The sequence below is a fragment of the Herpailurus yagouaroundi genome, unplaced genomic scaffold (genome assembly GCF_014898765.1).
Source record: "Herpailurus yagouaroundi ecotype Mexico unplaced genomic scaffold, PumYag 100, whole genome shotgun sequence".
Taxonomy (NCBI): Eukaryota; Metazoa; Chordata; class Mammalia; order Carnivora; family Felidae; genus Herpailurus; species Herpailurus yagouaroundi.
The window spans coordinates 62,915,088-62,938,417 of NW_024412391.1; the positions used below are offsets into that span (position 1 = coordinate 62,915,088).

General features: G+C 42.6%; 2 protein-coding genes across 13 annotated transcripts in view; one reads left to right on the forward strand and one right to left on the reverse strand.

Annotated features, from left to right (window-relative positions):
• Positions 1 to 1,967: 1,967 nt before the first annotated feature.
• On the reverse strand, positions 1,968 to 15,116 carry PEG10 (paternally expressed 10). The gene is given in 3 exon segments (XM_040472638.1): positions 1,968 to 7,188; positions 7,191 to 8,395; positions 14,887 to 15,116. Coding segments are annotated over 3 exon segments (2,382 nt in total). The 5' UTR covers positions 14,892 to 15,116; the 3' UTR covers positions 1,968 to 6,016.
• A 209-nt stretch (positions 15,117 to 15,325) lies between these two features.
• The window catches only part of SGCE (sarcoglycan epsilon), a 70,253-nt gene continuing 62,248 nt past the window's right edge, over positions 15,326 to 23,330 (forward strand). For 4 of the 12 annotated variants that reach the window (XM_040472641.1, XM_040472645.1, XM_040472642.1 and 1 more), the window contains exon 1: positions 15,329 to 15,503. In XM_040472641.1, the coding sequence (XP_040328575.1) occupies positions 15,395 to 15,503 (109 nt within the window). In that variant the 5' untranslated portion in view covers positions 15,329 to 15,394. Of the gene's footprint in view, positions 15,504 to 23,330 lie in introns of all 12 variants that reach the window. The other 8 variants (XM_040472639.1, XM_040472643.1, XM_040472644.1 and 5 more) reach the window with 5 other exon arrangements.

Below are 23,330 nucleotides of genomic sequence, written 5' to 3' on the forward strand. Positions count from 1 at the left end.
CACTTGGAGAAGCCACTTCTTTTATAAAACTGTTAATGTATTTTAACAAATATTGCCTTTGCTAAACGAAATAAGTTTAATGATCTAGACTTGCCTTGTGATACAGTTGCATAATCTAACTTAATACAATGTTGAGGTTCAGCAATTTTTTGTTTGTTTCACTTAAGCTTTGTTTAATTATATGGGTTTTCTTTGAAAGTTTGTTCATTTTTGAGAGGGGGGTGGGTACAGAGGATCGGAGTAGGCTTTGTGCTGACAGCAGTGAGCCAGATGGGGGGCTTGAATTCAAGAACCAGGTGATCATGACCTGAGCCAAAGTCAGACGCTCGACTGAGCCACCCAAGTGTCCCTACATGTTTTTTTTTTTTTAATTTTGTCTCTTGAGAGGGAGAGAGAGAGAGCATGTGAGCATGCGAGTGGGGGAGGGGGACAGAGAGAGAACCCTAAGCAGGCTCCACACTCATTACAGAGCCAAACAGGGGGCTCAAACCCACCACTCTGGGATCATGACCTGAGCCACCCAGGCCCCTCTAATTACATGGTTTATGGAGAGAGGGGGAGGTCAGGATGGGGAGGAGCCTAGGTGTCATAAAACAAGGGTGAATAGGATATTTCCATTCTCTTTTTTTTTAAATATGAAATTTATTGTCAAATTGGTTTCCATACAACACCCAGTGCTCATCCCAACAGGTGCCCTCCTCAATACCCATCACCCACCCCCCATCAACCCTCAGTTTGTTCTCAGTTTTTAGGAGTCTCTTATGTTTTGGCTCCCTCCCTGTCTAACCTCTTTTTTTTTTTTCCCTTCCCCTCCCCCATGGTCTTAAGTTTCTCAGGATCCACATAAGAGTGAAAACATGTGGTATCTATCTTTCTATGACTTATTTCCCTCCATTTTCTTTCAAACTGATTTGGTTGATAGTTTTTATATCATATTGTGTAAATTATAAGTAACCCCTATGCAGGCATTTGATAGGCATTTGATTGTGCCCCCACTCCCAGTTTCCCCAGTTCCACCCATCACTCTACATACCTGTGAAAGTTTGTGTACTCTGGGCTGAGTGGACAACTATCCAGGGTAGCCTGCTTCCAAGGTGAGAGTTTTTAATTGTGTGTTTTCATCATTAGTCCCAGCTCTTTTCATGTATCCTTCCCAATAAACCATTGTTTATGTGACCACCGTGTCATATGAATCCAGCAACCCTTTGAAACTGGCACATTAAGAGTCCCTTTGTCAGTGTTTTGTATGCAAACTATTACAACTCTGATGTCATTAGGTTTTGAAATATGATAGGACGAGTACCTCATGGACCCCATTTGTCCCTTTTCTTCATATGACTTTCATGATCACTGTTAATTTTAATTGGTATTTTAAAAATCCACATGTTCATTTCCCATCTTATTATTATTCATCTCCATCTTATTTCATTAGTATGTCTTCCTTTCAGTCCTTAATGATTTTATAATTTTTCTATTAATAAATATCAAGTATTCCATGAGGGATTCATATTAAAAGTTTATTTTCTTAATAGAATCACCATTATGTGGCTTTATATGTTAAAGTTTTGCATCTTAATGTTTTTATATTACATTCATAAAGCATTAATGGTGGTGCTTTATTTTTGCTTTATATGTTAAAGTTTTGCATCTGGGAATAATTTAGTTGATTTCCTGGAGTATTCTGGGTAATTGATACTGGGTTGTTTAATGTGTTCTTCATACGAACCCCCCACTTCCAAACTTACCCCCACCCTCCCTCTAGGCTCCCAGACCCTCCCCCCTGCCCCACCCCCATTGCTTCGCCCTCCCCTCTCCTTTCCTCCCCTCACCCTCTCCACTTCCCCACCCCCATTGCCCTACCCTCCCATCTCCCTTCCTCCCCTCACCCTCTCCACTTCCCCACCCCCATTCCACACCCTCACCCTGTTCCTTTAATGTCGGTGCACGCTGAAATGATCAGGACACAGTTTGCACTTAACCACTAAATCTTTATTAATTGAATTTTTATTATAACATCAATACAATATTAGTAAATAGAGAGAAATACAGCAATAAAATGGGAAAGGGTAGGGAGGTGGTAGGGAGAGGAGGCAGGGGTAAGTAGGAGGGCCACTGACAGGGGCATCATCACTTTCCGGTAACTTCCATAAATATTTACCTTCCATCATTACCAGTTTCATTCCAGCAAGAATTTTTCAAAGAGTACCTACTCATCCTGTAACTCTCCAAAGGCTTTGCTCACAATCTGGACCCCTGGAGTTAACACCCAGGGCAAAGAGCCTCTTCTAAATGATTTATCTAATCATCTTTGAACTTTTTCCCACTAGAGTTTTGTCCATGTCCAATCTGCCCTAAATAGGTTGATCTCTCTGCAGGTCCCTCTGAGTTTATTTGAAATCTTTAAGGGTAGCAATCATAGGGTAAAGGATCACAAGTAAGTACACATGTCCACTTATAGAGTTATCTAATACATAATATCATGCTAACTTTTAAACTAACCCCACCCACTTAAGATTACTTAATAGTCCCTCCCACCCTAAAATACTTATCATTATATATATCCCCTATTACTTAAATGATTACATAAAGAAATAAAAACAACGCAATTTCCACAGACCAATTCAATTGATCGTTTTCTACAATCCGAGACAACAAAGAACTTTCAACCCCACTAGATGTTCATTCTTTAGATAAACGGTTCCCACCCAGCTCTTCATCACGGCAGGTGATCCTTCATTTTTGTCCGGGTCTTTCCAGCAGTGTTCTCTGTTGCCAATCTTGGAACTGCATCTGATGTTCGATGTCTGTGGTGGATGACAACCAGATCAATCCAGGAGCCCAAGAGGTACCTGCAAATTTAAAAACAAATCCAGACCGCACGACACAGATGTGCCCTCTTTATCCATTGTGCCACCTTGCATGATTGAACCAAACTAATTCTCTGTTTTCCAGCATCCAATACAAATACCTCATTGCTCAAACTAAATTGACCCTTCAGAAATGTATGTAAACTTCCTCCATCTCAATATCCTAGTGTGATGACCCTCACTAGTTCTCTCCAGGGTCACCCAACAATGGGAGCTCATATCTTCTTCTTCCTTGATTTCATGAACACTGACAATTTGGGTTAAAAGTTAATCACGTTTGCCAATTTGTTTCAAAAAGGCCGACTACCGGCTTTGCTTAATAACACTGATATGCTGATTTATTTATGTCCTTTATGCTTTATTTTGCTCCCTTTCTAACTCCCTTAGAGATTTAATTCCTTTGCTTTTTCCTTTCTAATGAATAAAGGCATTTTTGTGGGAAAAATGCCAAAAAAAGTGTCCAATTAACATAATCAACAGCAACAAAATAAATTCAGTGAAAGGAAACTTATTAAATCCTGATACTATAGAATAAATTTGAAATTACTTATTCTTAACACCTACATTTATAGATAGTATAATAGAGAGTATATATAGCAATAAAGCATAGTACACACTGCCCAAAGTTTTCCACAAGCTTTACTAAACAGCCAAATGTGCGTCAGGGTCTTCATCCCCATCACCATGCTCTCCCTGACCGCTGCTTTCGTTGGTCAACATCTCCAGACGTTTGCTTGCAGTGATGGCAAATGTCCGTGTGCACATGCCACAGGGCTGCAGACAAATGACCTACTTCTAGGTCCTCTGCAGCTTGAAGATCAATTGACAACTGTAAGTTTGACACAAAACAACTTGAATCAAATGTATGGATGATGGATTGATCTGAGGTAAACTGAAGTGACGCTTCAAAATAGTCCAGAAGCACAAACGCACCATTTTAAAAGTAATTACTCTAATACACGTGGGTGACTGACAAGCTTTCTGATTCCACTGAAGGCGGGGGGGAGAGGGGGGCAGGAAACGTTTTTGGAATTAACTAGCCAATTAGTTATCTTCTTTGGATTTGTAGATCTTTTTGTGTGACTTGTTAAAGGCCCAATTGATAAAATTGAACTTGTATATGTTAAAATAGAAGATTGAAGGTTAACGGGATGAACCACTATACAAATACTCCAGTTCTGAGGACTCTCATTCACAGTGTTGTAAGAGAAGTTCACAGTAAAATATTTTATACTATGTTAACTTATCCATTTTAATTAGTTTAACAGTAAGAATTGGATAGAACTTTGTAATTCAATGGAAATAACTTCTGAAAGCAGTCACCACTTTAAAACACTGTTAAAAGACACCACTAACCTACAGCTAAAACTTTTAAGTATTTAAACATGCAAGAATGGGGGGGGGACACGATAATGAATGTATGAAAGATGATGTGGATGAAAAATGAAACTTCACCGTTGGACTCCTCTTCATGATAAGCAATTGGAAATATATACCACACGGTCTACTGCTCAAACTGTGTTTTGGCAATTGGACGTTGTGTATTGAAACACATGCCCCTCGAAACCTGCCTCTTTCTCCTCCGTGCATGGCAGCAAAATGGAGTCTCAGCAACCAGGCAGGAAAGATGACACGAATCCTGCAGCAGGGTTAATGGCAGTAGTAAAGAATTAAACAGAAAGAGAAAGGTTAGACAAACAGTTCAAGGTAGTAGCAAAAGACCAGGCTAAAGAAGTCAGGCAGTCCCAGGTTAGCACAAAGCATCCAGGAGACTAGACGTCATCACCAGACTGAAGACAACGCTTGTGTTGTCCGTTGCTTTGAGTCATTTGAGTTGCTTCGAGGCCTTTCATTCATTGGCAGCTTATTATCCTCTCCATCCCCTAGAGGGGACCGCTTTCCGTTGTGTGAACTCTTGATCCTTTTAAAGTGGTTACCCATCAGGTCACTCTCTGGACTTAAAGCTCACAAAAGAAGTCTGTATCTTCAAGGCCATGTCCAGTGCCTCAATCCCTCTTCTTCAAAGATATCCCTCGCAGGCATAGGAGTGTGGGTCTGGGTGCTAAATTCATGTCCCCTCTCTAAGCATCCTAATGCTATAGTCTAGTGAGGGGACTGCTGATGAAATGCCCAGATGCAAATGGAGGCAGACACATGGAGAGATGCTTCCAAGACTTCAGATGAGGCTCTTCCAGCCAGTTAACAACACCCGTGAAATTTCTTCTGATGGACAAGTTGGTAGCATTAACTCAGAGTCTCTTAAGAGGTGGGTATGGGTTAAGAATCCTTTTGATTCGCTGCTACTCATTAACCCTCGTGCGTGACCAAAACGTAATCACCAACAGTCTCTAATTACTGGGTTTAACACTTCATGGAAGCCATTACTGGCATGATGATGGTAAGGTGTTGTGAGAAAGCCAGAGTTCTTGGGTACATGTGATTTGCACCAGGGTGTGAAGGCACACTCTAAACATGCCAGAGTCCCTTCTGAGAGAGCACTTCCTTCTGAGGCCTGAGGTGTTGCTGTTGCAGGGGGTTTGCCTGCTCCTGGGAGAACCAGTCTAGTTGCTGCTCCTTGAGAATTAACGGAACCATGAATGTGGAGTCTGAAGATGGTGAAGTTTCTAAGGGTGCAGCAAAAAGATCACGGAAGCCGTTTTACACTGCACCAACAATTCTGGCTTCCTTAATAAGGCGTCGGTCCTCCAATGATGTAAAGAGGGTACCGAAACTGCAAGAAAAGTCATGTCCTCCTCCTCCTCCTCCTCCTCCTCCTCTGTATCTCCCCCTCCATAGAGAAATCAGCATTTCCTGTGTTTGCATCAGCTTCTCTGTAAATGTTAAAGGTGGAATCTGGCAGCCTATTAATTCAGATGGTGACAGAGATTTCAACGAATTTTCGTTACATTGGCAGTTACGGTGGAAAACCGAGAGATAATTTGTTGGTAAATGCTCTGTCGCTCTTTTGGTGCTTTTCAGGACGTGTGCCCGTCCAGGGTGGCCCTGACCTTTCCATAGCCGTTTCAGAGAGGACCGTGCCTCAGGTTTGGCCTGAAGATGCAGTAGCCCAATTTGGCACACAGTCATTGGTTGAGAAGCTGAACAGGAGTAAATCTGAGGGCAGAGATCTTGAAGAACACGACAAGTGTTTACATGGTGCTGTAAGACGGCGGCGGCGGCGGAGGCGGCGGCGGCGGCGGCGGCTGCGGCGGCGGATACTGGGGTACCGGAGGCTGGCGGTACCAATGCGGATTCCAGGTGATCATCACGGGGACATAGAGCGATCGCCCATGTCCGTCTCGCCCCACCGGGTACCAGGCGAATCCTACCGGGTAGGTCGGGTACGTGGCATAGGTGGGGTACGTTTGGTATCCAGGTATCTGAGGTACGTATTCAGTATACGTCGCCAGGTGAGCCTGGTCATCCAAATTTGGAATAGAGAGTCGAGGATACTGATTCTGGATGGTGAAGTTGTTGGGAGCTCGGCAGTCGTAGGAAACTTGCAGTTTCCACCCCCTTTTCACCTGGAGAACTTGGGCTCCGTTGGGGGCGATCGTTGGGGTGATCAGCCCATCTTTCACGTTTCTGGCCACGAAATCTCGCAGAGCTGCCATTTCAGGCTCGGACAGCGAGTACACGTGTCCGCTGGGGATACTGTGTGCTCCAGGGATCATCTCTATGGTCGGGTCAACCAGGCGGTGGTCTGGGTAGACGTTTTCATCCACCGGAGTGTACACGTTCTGGACATAGTAGTACCTCACTGGTTGGTAAACTCTGTATCCATCCACCGGGTAGTAGAAGGACGGCTGCGCTGGTGGGGGGAGCGACGGTGGTATCGGAGAGTACATCCGGCAGTGGTATCGGCAATATTCAGAATCAAAGACGATAGATCGGGTGCTCCACGTGATGTTGGGGTCGTGTGTGCTCAGCCAGCGCACCCCGAGGACAACGGGGAAGAACGGAGACTGAGTCACGTCGAATGACAGCACCTCGCGGTGATCTCCCAGGTCAACGATCAGGTCATGCGTTTCGTGGACAACGGGGCCCGATGCTATGGGACGTCCGTCAATTGCTTCCACAAGTATCGGCCAGTCCTTGACTCTCAGAGGAATCCCATTTTGGGCAACGTACTCATGATCGATGAAGTTGCCAGAAGCACCAGAATCGATCATGGCTCGGACGAACAGGGTGTGTCTGCCCGGGAGATGAATCTGGAGCATCACTTGCAAGTGTGGAGATGAAGCATCATCTTGTGGGGACCTTATTAATTCTGGCCCGGTCGCTGAAGGTCCCTCTACAGCGGGGCCGGGGAGTTTCCCGCCGGCGAAGCCTTTGAGGCCTTGGCAGGACAGCTGTCGGCGTAGTGACCTCCATTCCCACAGTAGAGGCAAAGGTTCAGCTTTCTGCGTCGTTCCTTTTCTTCCTGGGTCAGGCGCATGCGGGCACCTCCCACAGGCTCGGTGGGATCTACCTGGTGGTGGCTGGTGATGTGCGGCAGAACGAGCGCGCGCGGCGGGGAGCGAGGCTTGCGCGCCGCAGCCGCTCTGGCCAGCCTCCTCTCGATGTGGATGCACTGGCCTATCAGTGCGGACAGCGACTTGGCCACTTCAAGGCGCGACAGCTCCGCCTGGATGTGGTCGCTGAGGCCCTCGTGGTACTGGTCAATCAGGGCGGGCTCATTCCAATCCAGGTCCTGGGCAATCATCTGGAAGGCGTTGGAATAGTCGATGACTGACCCCATGCCTTGGCGCAGACGTCTGATCTTGCGTTTGGCAGCCTCCCGCCTCTGAGGGTCTTCAAAGACGTGCTTCATCTCGGTCATGAAGGCTGGGTAGTTGTGCATCAGGTAGTGGGATCGCTCCAGCTTCGCGGAGGCCCAGCGGGCAGCACGGCCGGTCATCATGCTGGTCACGAAGCAGACGCGGACGCGATCGACTGAGAAATCTCGGGTGCTCTTTTCCATGAAGAGCTGGCACTGGGCCATGAAAGGAACCAGCATGTCTGGGTTGCCGTCAAACTTCTCGGGAAGGTCATCTGGGCACTCTTCCTCTATGGGAGTGGGCGGGGCAGCGGCCGCTGCAGCACCTCGGAGCTCGAGGTCATCCTCCTCATCCTGAGGGGCGGGCTCCACTTGCTCACGGAGGGAGGTGTTCTCCTCCGTGAGTTTCTGCACCTGGTTCTGCAGGTTGTTGTTCTCCTCTGACTGCTTCATGACCTTCTCTCTGAGGTTGTTGATCTCTTCAGAGAGATCGTCCCGCCTTCGTTCGGCCAGGTTGGGGATGTACTGGCCTCTTTGGCCGCTGCGCGAGGAGGAAGAAGAAGAAGAGGAGGAGGAGCAGGAGGAAGAGGAGGAGGAAGGGCCGTTGGGGGGAGGAGGAGGAGGAGGAGGTGGGCAGTCGGGCCCCAGGGTGAGAGTTGGAGTGGGAGGAGACCTCCCAGGTGCAGCTTCGCTCCTGTGGGGATGGAGGCCTGGGTCCTGGCCTCCTCTTCCACCCTTTCTTCTTTTTGTTTTCAAAAGCTTTTTGTTTCTGTAAAGGAAGACAAAAGCATAAATTTAACATGTACATTCAAAGCAGCACATTACAAAAAAGAATTTAGCATTTAGAGTGTCCACCAAAATACTTTAAATACATGAGTACTTAAAGTATGCACCAAAATACTTTAAATACATGAGTATTTAAAGTATCCACCAAAAATACTTTAAATACATGAGTATTTAAAGTATCCACCAAAAATACTTTAAATACATGAGTATTTAAAGTATCCACCAAAAATACTTCAAATACATGAGTATTTAAAGTATCTCTTTGCCCTACTTGTTTACATCAGTAATTAGTAAAGAAATGCAAACCTTGAAAAGGGGAGAAAGAAATTAATCAATTAAACAAAGCATAACAAAAAGCACCCCATTTTTTAAAAATCCAAATGACCTTTTTCTCCTCAAATGTCACCTGTTCATTATGACTCAACAACACATAACTATATCAACAGCAAGCTTACCTTCACCGACTAGAAAAGAACACTGAGACATTGTAAACAAACAACCCTTTATCAACAGAGCACAGCAAAAACCTCTCAAGTCAAAGACCCAGCCAGAATAAAACCACAAAGTAAAGCCAAAATGATTAACTGTTATTAGACAAGTTACCTGAAACACAGCTAATATTCCAGCTAATAGGGAACCAAAAAAAAAAAAAAAAAAAAAAAAAAAAAAGGTGGGGGCTTAAAATCACAATGCCTGTATTCAGCAACTCTGGGGGAAGGGGGCACTTTGGCCAACTGTCATGTGGTCTACCTCCATGCAGAAGGTAAATGATTATCAAAACAAACAACAACAACTGCCACAAAACCCACAGGATTATCTAAATTACTTTTCTGACCACAATTTGACTTCCCAAAGAGAATTCCCTGTGGGACAGAAGTGGCACTGAGCAGCAACATGTGTATATCAGTTTCTCTCCTTATTATACGATCAATCAACAAATATTAACTGATGCCTCTTAGGAGGAGCTGAGCTATCAAATTGGGACACTCAAAAACTTACAGTATAGATTTAATTAAACAATGCAGGTAAGGCACAGTGTGAATATTTAATAACTGTTAGTTATTACATTATTAATAGTTATTAAAGTTGTTAATAAGTTATTGATAGTTATTAATAAAGTTATTAATAAGAAAATAGAAATGTAACATTCTGTGTAAAGAGGCTAAGATTAAAACAGGGAGGGGCTGCAACTATAGCAACCTAGGCATACATTTTCCACCTAAATTTTTAAATTATTTTTGTATACACCGTAGGTTGAACAAATCCAGGACCTCATTTGACTTTCAGGTCACCAGTCTGCAACTTCTGGTTTTTAAACAAAATTTGTCAGCACGGTCCCACCAAAAAGTTTGTAATTTAGAGCAGGATAGGGCTGCACTCCTAGGTGGTGAGTGGATATATGGCACATGGGGGGGTTGGGGGATTAAAGGTCCCTAATTATGGCTATGGGGACAATAAATCACACCTAAAATAAATGATCCAACAGTGCCTATGTACTTCCTAAAAATAGGGCTAAGTGCATTTAGAGCAATTTTTTTAATAACTTTACAATGAGCATTAAATTCTCATATCTGGAAAACTTTAGAAAAGTGCTCAAAAGTTTAAAAATATAATATACAAAGCAGGCAGACTGCCTATTCACTACAATTTTAACTTGGCAGTCCTGGCCACCTTTTCCTCTCTGACTCATCAAGGCAAAATGGACACTAAATTAATTATATTATTTATAACCCACAAAGATAAACATGTGTTATTCAAAGAAGTTAGGTGAAAAATAGCTAACATTTAAATCAATAGGGCATAAAAAAAAAAAAAAACACAACGTGATAATCAAAAATGATGGCTGTACACTTCAGCCTTGACCCTGGGTGTAGAGAAATACCCTTTCCTTCCTCTTCCTTAAGACCCCTCATAATCCTTTAGGCCCCTCCTCTGCCCTCCCCCTCCCTACTCCAAGGAGTGGCTATACAGCAAGCAGAATCTCCCCCCAAGCCCCCAAGCAGAATCTTTAAGAGACAGAATTACTGTGCCATTTTAATAGTTTTAATTGACATTTAAGATTAAATATTCTAAATAGTCTAAAAATGTAGAAAAACTAGAAGATGCAATACATCATAACCTGTGACACTGTTTCATTTCCAACTCCTTGGAGATAACTGTATTGGTGACACTCAGAATATAAGGTTACAAAATAGTAGACTTTTTATTTACAAAATTAAGAGTTTTAATGTCCCATTAAATAACAACTAATAAGCACAAGTCAGGTGACTCGGGTGCCACTTCTGTCATCCAGACAATACTTTCAAAATTCTGGAAAGGCATTCAGAGCATGGCCTGGCGCTGCCTGACCCAGGTCAGGAAGGTTAACAACCTACATGTCAATCACAGTCACGGAGATGAGTTTTATTGAGGCCCAGATCTGATGGGTTTTAATATCTGCGAAATACAATAATAGGACAGATATAACAACATGTTCAGAAATCAGCAATCATTGTATTGTTTAGGGAATCAGAAGATCAATAAGGGCTTAAAATTCAAATGCTTTTAGTAGACAGGAAGGTACCATAAAAGTGAAAAGGACCTGAAGTTAAGACAGTAAGGAGGAGGCTGTGACTGTAATTTGGGGATGCATGCCCCCCCTCCCCAAAGACATTCAATTCTTTAAAAAAAATTGTATTCCAGTGCTGGTCAAACAAATTAAGGGTCTTATTTGGCCTGCAAGGTCACCAGTTTGAGACCCCTGACCTTTACCAAGATCAGGTTTCAGGTGCCCACCTCTGGGGTTTTAAATTTTGGGGTGGGGTTCTAAATCCTAAAGGAGATGACTGTCCAGAGAAGAGAGGTTTCAACTTTAAAAGTGATAGTATACTGGGCAGGCAGGTTAACATTTGTGTAAATAAAGTTTTAAAATATTTAAACAGTAACTAGAGCACCAGTTAACATAGAAACAGGAGCATTAGGACTTGATTTGAATTACAGAAGTATGGCTCTTTAAACCCCCCTTATGAGGGGCTGGACTGGGGAGGTGCAGTCAGGTTTTAGGAAAACCTGAAAGGATACATAGCATAGAGCCGAGCCACATGGGACAGATGTCACCTTTACATATGAAAAAGAATTCATTGCTAGTCTATATAGGAATTAAATACATTTAATTCATCTCTGACTATTCAGGATGACTTCTAAAAACTTCCGTTCCCCAAACATATCAAAGAGTAACAGTGGCCCAAAACTGTCACACATTAAACATCTCATTAGGAAATGACACTTCATTAAGCAACTCTTAATTGCTTTACATTTTCAAAAGTCCCAATTTCTTTTTTAGTACTCTGTGTACTATTTGTGAAATGCAAATTATATTAATATGCACATTTTTACCATTGTTTTGAACTTTAAAAAAATGCAGACACAGAATTTCCTAATAGGAGTTGGGGGGGGGAGGGTCAGGGTGGCAAGGTGGGCATGGGGACTTACTGAAAGCTGTAATTATAAGTATGTATAAAAGTATCAAGATAAATGAGGTTTTAAAATTTCTTCATTTAGTTAGAAACATAAACATGGTACATATGACTAAAAGTAAGGCATAAATTGGTTTAATAAAAAAGTTTAACAATGCCAGCTAAAATGTTCAACTATGTATTTTGTAATGTAACCACTTTTTACATTATACAAATTTTAAATGAAAATTATGTACCACCAGTAAGTAATCCACTCACCCCAAATTTAAATACTTAAATAGTTTTTGCTTTTTATTTTTAAAAAGCTAATTCTTCTGAATATTTTAAATTAAAATAGTTTTTTTTATTTTATTTAAAGTTTAAATTTTTGAGTTTTAAATTTAAAATTATATATATATATATATATATATGTATACATACATACATACACGCTTTTTTTTTTTTAAAGATCCTATTAAGTGTGAGAAATAAGGCTAGCAATGCCTTGGACAATCCAGCACAGCAAAGCACCACAGGAAAAAAACCAGAAAACACCTGCAGACACCAAAGAAGGCACTGAATAAACCAATTTACTCTGGTCATATAACACATATTTAATGAATGCCTACCATGTGCCAGGCACAATTAATAAATATGCAGGCAAGTTAGCCAGGGCTAATACCCTAGGGTTCCAAGAAAAAAAAACCTAGCTTCACAGGCATACACATAAACACCTCATCCTTGCTCCAAGGCCAACAATGCCAATAAGCCACTAAACTCCTAGGAAACACAGTTCAAATTGTTCCTTATTTTGTATCCACCAAAGAATCCTATTCCAGTAAGCCACCATAAATGCCCATTAGTGTCTTAAAAAAAACCTTAAAAGTATTTAAACCTTAAAAGTATTTAAAACAAGTAGTAAAGTAGTAAAAACATTTAGCTGGATTGCCCTTAGAGGCACCAGCCATGTATGCTCAGAAGCACCTTTCATAACCCACTGTCAAGTTTAAATTGTGGATTATGTTATTTAATATATGCAAAGCACTTGTAAAAAGTGCTTGTAAATTCCAGGTATAATTATCATTGTTGCTAATTGTTCTTGTTTATTGTTCTTATATTTATTAGACACTGCTGGATAAAAAGCAAAACCGGCGCCACAGAAACCGCAGAAGGGAGGGGCTGTGCAGCCAGGCTCAGGCAGTGAAGGCAGTACGCAGGCGCAGAGGAGGTGGGCCTGATGGGAGGGGCTGGGGGCTCACACTGGGCAGGCGCAGGCGGGTTCCGGGGAGGAGGGGCCGTAGGCCAACTCAGAAGAGGCTGGCTCAGGGAGGGGCCAAGCTTTGGAGAGGCGGGGTCTCAGCAAGCCACCTCAGAGGAGGCGGGCCTAGAGACGGAGGTTTCGGGGGGGGGGGTGCCACCTCAGAGGAGGTGGGCTCACAGGGGGAGGTGGGGTCTGGGGGAGCCACCTCAGAGGAGAAGGGCTCAGGGAAAGGCGGGGCCTGGGGGAGTGGCCTCAGGGGAGGGCTCAGAGAGAGGCGGGGCCTGGGGGAGAGGCCTCAAAGGAGGCGGGCTCACGGGGAGGCGGGGCCTGGGGGACAGGCTTCAGAGGAGGCGGGCTCAAGGAGAGGCGGGGTCTGGGGGGGAGACACCCAGAGGAGGGGGCTAGGGAGGGGCGGGGTTGGGGAGAAATGGTCTAGAAGGCGCGCTCTAAGAAGGCGCGCTGCAGAGGAGGCGCGCACTGAGTAGGCGCTGGGAGGCGCTAAGCCGGCTCTGAGCAGATACTGCAGAGAAGGCGCGCTAGAATGGGCGGGGCAGGTCTGAGACTGGCTGTTTGCCTCTCCCACGATCCCCCCTTCCCAAAACCCCTCCCACCAGCCTCCAACAGCCAGATTCATTTCATGCAACAAGAGCAATCATCCCCAGATCCAACCCCCCCCCCCCGCCCATACTAAGCAAACCAACAGTTTCCACAAACTGTTGCTGGACGCCCATTCGCGCCACCACTACAACTACACTGCCACTTCAATCAAGCGCAACTAGGCAAGGCAGCTCGCTCTGCCACCACCAAAAGATTCCCTTTTACACTCAAGTCAGCGCCCCTCCACTCCACTGCTATAGCAGGAATGGTGTGGGCAGAATGTTAAACACTAATTTTTGCCCGGGGCTCCATTTTGTGTAACAGCACCATCATGCAGACAACCGTCCTGCAGAAAAACATAGTGGGAGCCATTCCAAAAGGTGTGTTAGAGACAAAGGGTGGGGTCCCCCTCCAAGAAGACGGAGTAATCTTACTCTACAGCTCTTGTCCCTTTTTAGCAGGTTTCTTTATAGCATAAAACAGTGCAGCTTGTATATCTCTGCAGCTGTTATTACTTTGTAGCGCATTTTAGGTGTAAATTCTCCGCAGCTCATGTACCTCTGCAGTTCCTGTGCCTTGTAACACAATGAAGCGCTGTTGTAGTGCTAATGGCATCATTTTTGTAGCGCTAATCTTCTGCAGCTCAGATTTTGTAGCGCATTTAAAGCGCAAATCAATCATCAGTCTGCAGCTCATATATTGCTGCAGTCCATAATGGTTTGTAAGTGCATTGAAGCGTCCATCCATCTATAGCGCATCTGACGCGCTTATCAGTTTGTAGCGCATTGAAGCACCCATCAGCTAGTAGCGCATTTGAAGCGCCAGTCTACAGTGCATTTGAAGCGCTTATCAGTTTATAGCGCATTGAAGCGCCAATTAGTTTGTAGCGCCTATCACTATGTAGCGCATTTGAAGAACAAATTGCAAATTGGTCTGTAGCTCTTATCCGTCTGCAGCTCATGTCTGTCCGCAGCTCATGTCTGTCTACAGCTCTTATCTGGACTTGGGTCCTGGAAATCAAAGCCCTGAAGGCTTGGTTTCTCTCTCCACTCTGTTTTGGGGTACAGCCAGTGAAGGCGTGACAAGATTTTCGTGGAGACACTTAGGGGCACTACTCTATCTCCCGCAGCTCCCGAAAAGGACAGGGAATGAATGTGATCTTAAAAAAAGAAACATCCTCACCGCATACTCACCACGCGAGGACTCCTCTGCGAAGACAGGAGGACGGGGTCCCACACCTGTGCCAAGCGTGGGTTCCGCTGGGTGCTCCGCAGCCCGGAGTGGCCCCGGACGCGAGCCCGCTCAGCGGACCTTTCGCAAGGCTCGGTGGACCCTCTTCGCTGTTCTCCCCAGGTCGTAGTCAGGTTTCTTCGACACACACCAACCGAAGTTGAAGCGCGTGTACCGGGAGCGCCGACCGGGAGCCTTATATAGGCTGAACAGAGGAGGGGGGCGCCAAATCCCAGCGTGCTCCGCGGGTTAGGGGGGCGGAGGGGAGCGGGGGCGGGGGTTGGGGGGGATTGGGGGATGGGGGTGGCGGCGATGGCCACGCTACACTGGCCCGCCGCTAGGGGGAGTACGGGATTAAGGAGGGGGTGCAGGATGCTGATGCTGAACTGGCCAAGCTGGGAGGAAAGAAGAAAGGGAGGGGAGGGGAGAATCGAGGACGGCCGGCCTAGTCAGGCCAAGAATGCAATTGTCCCGGTGGTGGGAGCTGGGAGACCCTTGTGCTTGGACGGGACAGGGTCGGGGGACACGCAGGATGAGCCCCGCGACCACTGGCACCTTCTTGCTGACAGGTTAGTGGCCCGCGCGCGACGGGAGGTCCTGGGGCCAACAGGCCGCCGCCTCCCCATCCCCCGCCCGGGTTTTGGGTACCTGGGGGCATTTTCTGGGCGCCAGCCCCTCTTTCTACTCGCATCCTCACGACACCCCTCATCCAGAACACCCCGCACCCCAATTCCTGGGCCCTGTGAGTCCTTTCTCAGCCTTGACCCCTGGCCTTTTATTTTTCTCCGCGCCCCCGCGGGCCCCTCCCTGCCCAGAGCGCGCAGAAATTCTGTCTCCTATTTCCATTCCCACCGCACCCCCTACCCCTAATTACCATCCCTGGTGGTGGACCTCTCCCCATACCTGAAGCAAAGACTTGGGGGTTGTTGCCCATTTTTCTGGGGGTCGTTACCACACGAATGGGGCTCTGCGGCCCGGAGACAAGCCGTAGGAAATGGGCGTCAAGCTGCATCCCCGTCCACATAAACATCCTTTTTTTTCTTTCCTTGAATCCGATCGGGAGGGAACACAAAAATGTGCATTTGAAACACCTAATTCCCCTTCCTCCTAAGAGCATTTCTTGGCGGCGGAAATCTCGTTTTTCTTAGGTTTTACGGAGCAGGGAAGCAGAATCGTGAAATGCTGGGAGCTAAACAGGGCGTTCAGGTCAGGGTTAACCCCGGCTGGGGGCCAGAGACGCTGCAAACAGCCCCGTTTGCCCCACCAAGTGCGCTATTTTGAAAAGCAAAAACAATTAAAAACAGCTGTGGATGCCTCCAGTGTGCTTGGAGGCTTCGGAGGCTCCCAGCTATGGCCTTTTAGTGGTGATTACAAGGTTTACACAGAGACCTAGCTCTCTCTGCAACGTTACGTTTTTCTAAGTCTTGTAGAGTGAATGAATACATTTAGTCACGGTAACCGCATGTTTAATCCTTTCAAGCGTGTTGCTGAGATTCGGCCACAAATGTTTGTGTGTATTTATGCATATAAATATACATATTTTACTTTAGATAAAAGTGCAATGAGTTGCAAACCGCTGAAATACTGATGAAGAAGGATGCTTAAAAAAAAAAAAAAAAAAAAGAGCCATAACGAGGATTTCCATTTAAGCGCCTCAAAGTGTCAGGGTCTGAGAAAAAGGACAATTTGTTGATAATCTTAGAAAAAGAAGTTTAAGTTAAAATGGAAAGCCAGTTGTCTACAGCTGAGTAAGGTGTCTGAAATGCGGATGACCACGTTTGTATTTAAAGGCTAAAATTGAGTATATTTTAGTAACATTACTACAGATTATTTATACATATAGGATAAATAAGAATTTGACCCATTGTACGTGACAGGGTGTCAGGGATCGCAATTAAAGCTAGCTTTTCTAGGAATAAACAAAAGTGGAACACAATTACTGGGATTTTACTTTTTATCAGAAATAAAATGTTGAGCATCAGATCTATGAATGAATGAAGTGAAAATTTCCAACAGTGGAAGATGTTTTTCTAGGAAGTTGGGTGAACACAATTATACTTTTTAGAAGTGCCTTTAATCTTAAGATGTTCATCCTTTTCTGCAAGATAAAATTTTAGGATGTCTTATGTTTGCCAGAGTACCATTCTGACTGCCGAACTGTCAACCCCTTAGATGTTTTCTTCAATCTAGAAAATTTAGTTTGCCTATTTGTTAACTGATAGATATTCTTTATCTAAAAAGTGAGATTAAAAACCAGGATAGATGGTAGGGAAAATAAAAGTTTAAAAATCTATCCCAAGAGTTTTAAAGTTTGAATAACTTTGAACCAATTTCATTTTTTATTTCAAAATGTTAACCAGAATTTTTTTGTATAAAAACATCTTTAGTATTATTTTTTATCATACTGAATCTTTATTCACTGTGCAAAATTCAGGAGAATAAAACTACAGAAAACTGGGAAAAAAATCAAGGAGAAAATTAAGATCACCTGTAACTTCTTCATCCTAAACTAATCCCCATACACATTATGTAGTTTACTTTTTCAGACTTTCTTTATGCATTTACATGTACCAAAATAACATATATTTCTCATAGAGCTACATATGTATGATTCCTAAAAATTAAAAATCAGATCAAATTAATTTTCCTTCATTATTTTCTTTCCAAAGAGACCTGTTAAACAATATTAAATTTACAGAGATTTTTTTAAAGGAAATAATATTAATTGCTTTTTCTAATTAAAATTTAAATGAACAACGTTAGTACATAAATATTTAAAACTGGATAACTGATAATTTCCTCTGATCTCACTATTGTAACATACGCATAGTTATCATTTTGGTGTATTTCCTTGTGTTTTTTATTTCTCTTCATATTAAATAATTTTTATTTTGCTTAGAAATACTTTTCTGAGCAAAAAAAACAACATTGATAAGTAATTATGATAAGACTTTTCAAATCTGAAACAGCAAAACAATATTAAAAATAAATACAAAAATATAACATTGACAAATACCTTAGATAACATTTGTGTTATCTTACAAAACATTAGCCTCCCTCCAATTAATAGACAAGAATTTAAAACACTTTTTTGACATTTATTATTCCTAAGTGAATTTTGGATTTTCTCAGATATTCTCAGTGTTGACTATTTCTTACCCATTTTGCACACGGTTACATGTAAAGCAAAAAAAAAAAAAAAAGGTGTTACTGAGCATATTTATTTTATCAAATAATAACTGGGCATTATATTTGGACATTTTAATTCATTTTGATGAGCATTTGCTGTGGATCCATGAAGCTGTTGATTGACCACCTGTATTTAACTTCTAGTGCAATGGGAAAATTGTATTTCAAAACAAAGTAGCATTTTCCCTTGTCAAATACTAGCTAGACTTCTCTTTGGACATTTAACCTATTTTATGACAATTTTCCATCTGTGAAACTGTTGACTTACCTCAAGTATTTAGCCTAATTTCTAGGGTGGCGGGAAAATTGTATTTCAAAACAAAGTGGAATTTTCACTTGTCAAATAATAACTAGACTTTCTGGTTGGACATTTTATGTATTTTAAATGAAAATTTGCTATAGATCTGTGAACCTGCTGATTTACCAGATACTTTTGGCTTCACTTTTAGGGTGGTAGACAAAATTTATTTCTAAGCAAAGTAAAATTTTCAGTTGTCAACTGGACTTAGTATTTGCTCATCTTACCTCTTTATTATAAGGGTTTTCCATAAATCTAAAAGCTGTTGGTTTACCTGATGTATTTAGCTTAGCTTCTAGGACAATGGACAAATTGTATTTCTAAGCAAAGTGGAATATTCACTTGTCTTGCTCTCAGACATTAAAAATAGCAAGAGACAGCACCAGAGAAACCTAGTGAGAGACCATCTCAAAGAGATAAGGGTAACATGTATTCAGTTTCTAACGCTGGTTTTCCACTGAGAAAACCATGCTCTAAACAAATGCTGAGGCAGTAAAGAAACCCTGACATGTTAAAAAATTCTCCATCAAATATTCAGATTGTTTGGGATTCCAATAAGGGCAGGATTTATGGATATTTTCTCCAAAATAACCAGCCACTTTATTTCTTTTTCTTTTTTGTTAACTGTACACTTACTCTTACGACTCCTTTTCTTTTTTTTTTTTCTTTTTTTTTCAACGTTTTTATTTATTTTTGGGACAGAGAGAGACAGAGCATGAACGAGGGAGGGGCAGAGAGAGAGGGAGACACAGAATCGGAAACAGGCTCCAGGCTCTGAGCCATCAGCCCAGAGCCTGACGCGGGGCTCGAACTCACGGAGTGCAAGATCGTGACCTGGCTGAAGCCGGACGCTTAACCGACTGCACCACCCAGGCGCCCCCCGACTCCTTTTCTTAAACCTTACCCTTGCCTCAGCTCTAAACACCAAAGTGCAAATCCTACTGCTGATCTTATTTCCTGCTCTTAGTGTAAAAGAGGACTCTAGGTGAACAGATGATATGAGTTTATGTGTCCATTAGAGATTCTTGGGCTGGAGGTCTGTTTTAGTCCAAATCTTCACAGAACTATTAAACATGGTGACTTTTTTTTTTCCTTTTCATCCTTTTGAACTTCTCCAGCATAGATAAAGAGACAGACATAACAGACAGACAGACATGAACAGACTGAGTCACTCACTCTCTGTCTCTCTGTCTCTGTCTCTGTCTGCCTCTCTCTCTCTCTCTCTCTCTCTCTCTCTCTCACACACACACACACACACACACACACACACACACACACACTTATATATATACCCCATCCAGGCTTTTTCTAAACTTTAGAATACTGTTCTCTGGTTTGCTATCTCTCTGATTTCCAGAAATATTATGCCAAAAACAGGAAAGCAAAATTAAAAAAAAAAAAAAAAGAAGAAGCTAGTGTTCCTAAGGATCAACAAGTCTTTTTAACTGAATATTTTTTGATTGGGGTTTTCAAGTTGGTAGGATCAGATAGAGTCTCAAGTCTCTTAAAGCTGTTTTACATGAACTGCCTCCAAGCAACATTCTCTCTAAGAAGAATTCCTGGTGTCTTCAGTTTTTTAAACAATGTAACTATAGTAAACACAGTATTGAGTAAAAAACAGTCTCCACAGTCTGACGCCGGAACAGACATTTCCATTGAGGCTCCTTTCCTTTTAGTCTTTGTTCTGTGTGCATATGTAGTTTTCAAAGACTATAATTTTAATATGTATAGTTTTTTTACACGTTGTTTTGAAACATAAGTGAATCTTACTTTCAGCAAAGCATTTGTTAAGGCTTGAGATGCTCTTGTGGGTGAGATGGTGTGTCGACTAGCGGGATTGCTTTGTGGGCATGAGATGGGCTGAACTAGCACCCTCCGGGTGTGTGGGGTACTGGGTTTGGGTCCTAGAGCGGTCCCTGGAGAAAGATCTAACCCTTTGCCCTGGGTCTTTTGTTTTTCCAGCATTTTTATGAATGACTTTGATGAAGATCTAGGATGCTTGCTTTAAAATCCAGGAATGACTTGAAAAGGGGGAACTGTTACAAGTAGATAACAAGAATTTAGAGTTTAATGTGGTTTAAATAGGCTGCGATGTTATGTGAAAAGATACTTAATAGCAGTAAATGCACCATAATTCATCAGTGTATAAGGAAGAAGGTGACTTAATGTGGTGGCAATCTTTGAGGAAAAAGGTTAATATGAACCAGCAGCATGATGTCTCTGTAAAAGAGGAAAAAAAATCAAATTTAGATTCTGATAATAGTATAGTGTCCATATGTCACAAAAACTAATAGTACCCCACTCTAATTAACCACATCTGTAGTATTGCGTCCATTTCTGGCTGTCACATTTAAAGAGAGACGTTGACAAATTAGACAACTTCCAGAACAGTCTGTGGGGATGATGAGGGGTCTGGCAATCCTGTCACAGGAGGTATCCTCAAAGGGTCTGGAAATGTTTAGCTTGAAGACTAAAAGTAGACATAAACTCTTTTCTGTTTGTTTCGGAAAACAGAACTAGCATCAGTGGATGAAAAGTAGAGTTGGATTTCAACTCCAGACCTTTCTAACAGTGCACCTCAGCCAGGGAATCAACTTAACACCTTTACTTGGTCTCTTCTTTTAAAATCTCAGAACTATTCACCTTTGTTTCAGTGAATATTTAATCTGAAGGCCATGCTAACATTTTTGCGTAGGGCAGCAGAGATACTTGTGATGGAAACATTTTATTTTTTTCTGATAAACTGTCTGCAAAGAATAATCCTCTGTGTTGCAAGTTGATCTCTTACAACTGGAAAGTAGCTGAAACAGGGCAGTTTAACACATTCCTTCCTCCCCTTTCATTGTATTTCAAACTTGAATATCTGAGAAGAGAATTAAAGGGTTTGTTTGTTTGTTTGTTTGTTTGTTTGTTTATTTATTTGTGCCCTTTTTATTTCCCCCTGCAAAGTGTCCTGACCTTAACTTGTTTCTTATAGTTATTCATTCCTTTCCTGGTGTTTCTTGCTGGCTGGGAGCTGGCTTCCCGGGCAGAGTGGCCATGGATGATGGGGAGCCCAGGGTTAAGGGGGAGCAACCGCCATTGGCTGCTGGTGCAGGACAGCTAAGCCCTTGGCTGCTGGATCCTCTTACCCTGGGGGAAATGGGGGGCAGTTGTCCCTTCCGCAGTTTTCACCCCTCTTATGTGACCTTGCAATACTTAGTTATAATTTTTAGCTTTTCAATTGAAAATAAAACCTTTCAGTCAAAAGTAATTTCCTACCCTGTGGCCTTTTAACTTCTCTCCATTTCAAGTTAGCCTGGATTCCGGCCATCTCAGGAGCACACTCTCAGTGTCTCGAACATGTCTTGTGGCAGATTTTTCTTTCCTGTCCATCTGCCTGTTGATCGTTTATTTTGATTACCATATCTAACTTTGAAAACCCGATTGCTCAAAATTAATTTATAGAGTATGCACACAGGACCCCCCCCCCCCTTTCTGAGGCATGACAACCTGTAATACACCTGACTCCATGGAAACTATTTTTATGCTCCAGAGCCTTGAAAACTAAGGGTGACTGTGATGAGCAATGTAAAGAAAGAAGAAAATATCCCTCAGTCATCTTTTTTAACCAACTTTTTCCTACTTTTTTCACTCCTGTCTCTCCCCAACACCCCAGCCCCATACCCAGAACTTTCTCACTCCAATTGTTAGGTCAGAACCATGGTCACTCTAACTGACTGTGTTAAGTATATTTTTCATGTTAAACAAGTTTGTTCTTATTTTCTGTATCTTTTATAAAAGTGCCATGCACTTTTGTGGGATTGTAATAAGGCACAGGGCAACTTGTAATGGCTCACTTCCCAGTTGTTGAAGATGCCACAGGCGGTCCTGTGCTGAGCTCATATTTCTGAGAGAGAAATGCTCAGAGATGAGCTTCTGGCTTGTCAACGCTCGTTCACCTGACCCACGGGCGGCTCTTTGCGATTCCTTGAATGCAGTGATCGCTCCTGCGCTGGGGAAGTAAATAATCCTCAAAGTTAAATTTTAAAAGTTGAAGAAGTTGTCTCAGGAAATAAATAGGTAGTCTCAACACATTAAGTGTTGTTGGCATGATTATTAATGTCATGTTTCTGGAGAAAAATAATGTGGGTAAAGCTAAAGTGCTGTTTTCTTCTAGAGTCACTTGGGTAGAATTTTTTTTTTTTCTTGATCTTTCATCTGAGAATCGTTATGCAATATGTATGCAATAGCGGTTTAAATGTGCTTTATTGCTTACAGAGCGCTCATCTTTAGCATGTCTCACTTTCTACTTAATTGCCTTGGACTAATCAGATTTTTAGAATAGATCCTCAGCATTCTGTACCCCGGGAATTGCCAGGGCATCTGTTGTGACTTCGGAAGGAAGACTTTCTTTTCTGACAAATGAAGCTGTTCATTTCAAAAATGCTTAGGAGTTAGGCAGCCCTGGTGTAAATTCTTCCCCATTCTTCAGTGTTTCACTCATTCATCTGGTCACCACTCTGATTATTATGGAGATTTGGGGTTTATTGTGAATTTGAAAGGAGAGATCACAGTTAATTTTCCTATAGTAGTTAAAGTGAAATATTTTAGCTTCCGGTTTCTTCAGCAAGAGTCATAGATGTAAAGTTGATCTTTTACCTTGGAATGCAGGAGAAAAGAAAAAAAATAGCCCCAATGTTCTTTTGGGGTTTTTCTCTGTTTCTTTCTTTCTTTTTTTTTTTTCCTCCTTAGCAAATTGGTAAGATATGTGGTTAAATGATGCTGGTTTTTCTCTCTTATGAATTAGTTAATCAGTGTAGCACCTTTAACATTTGTCATTTTCTCTAGCTATAGAGTTGATTCTAATCAAAGGCCGGTACTGCAGAAGTGGAAACAGAACAGGTTGCTACATGTGCTTATCAAAATC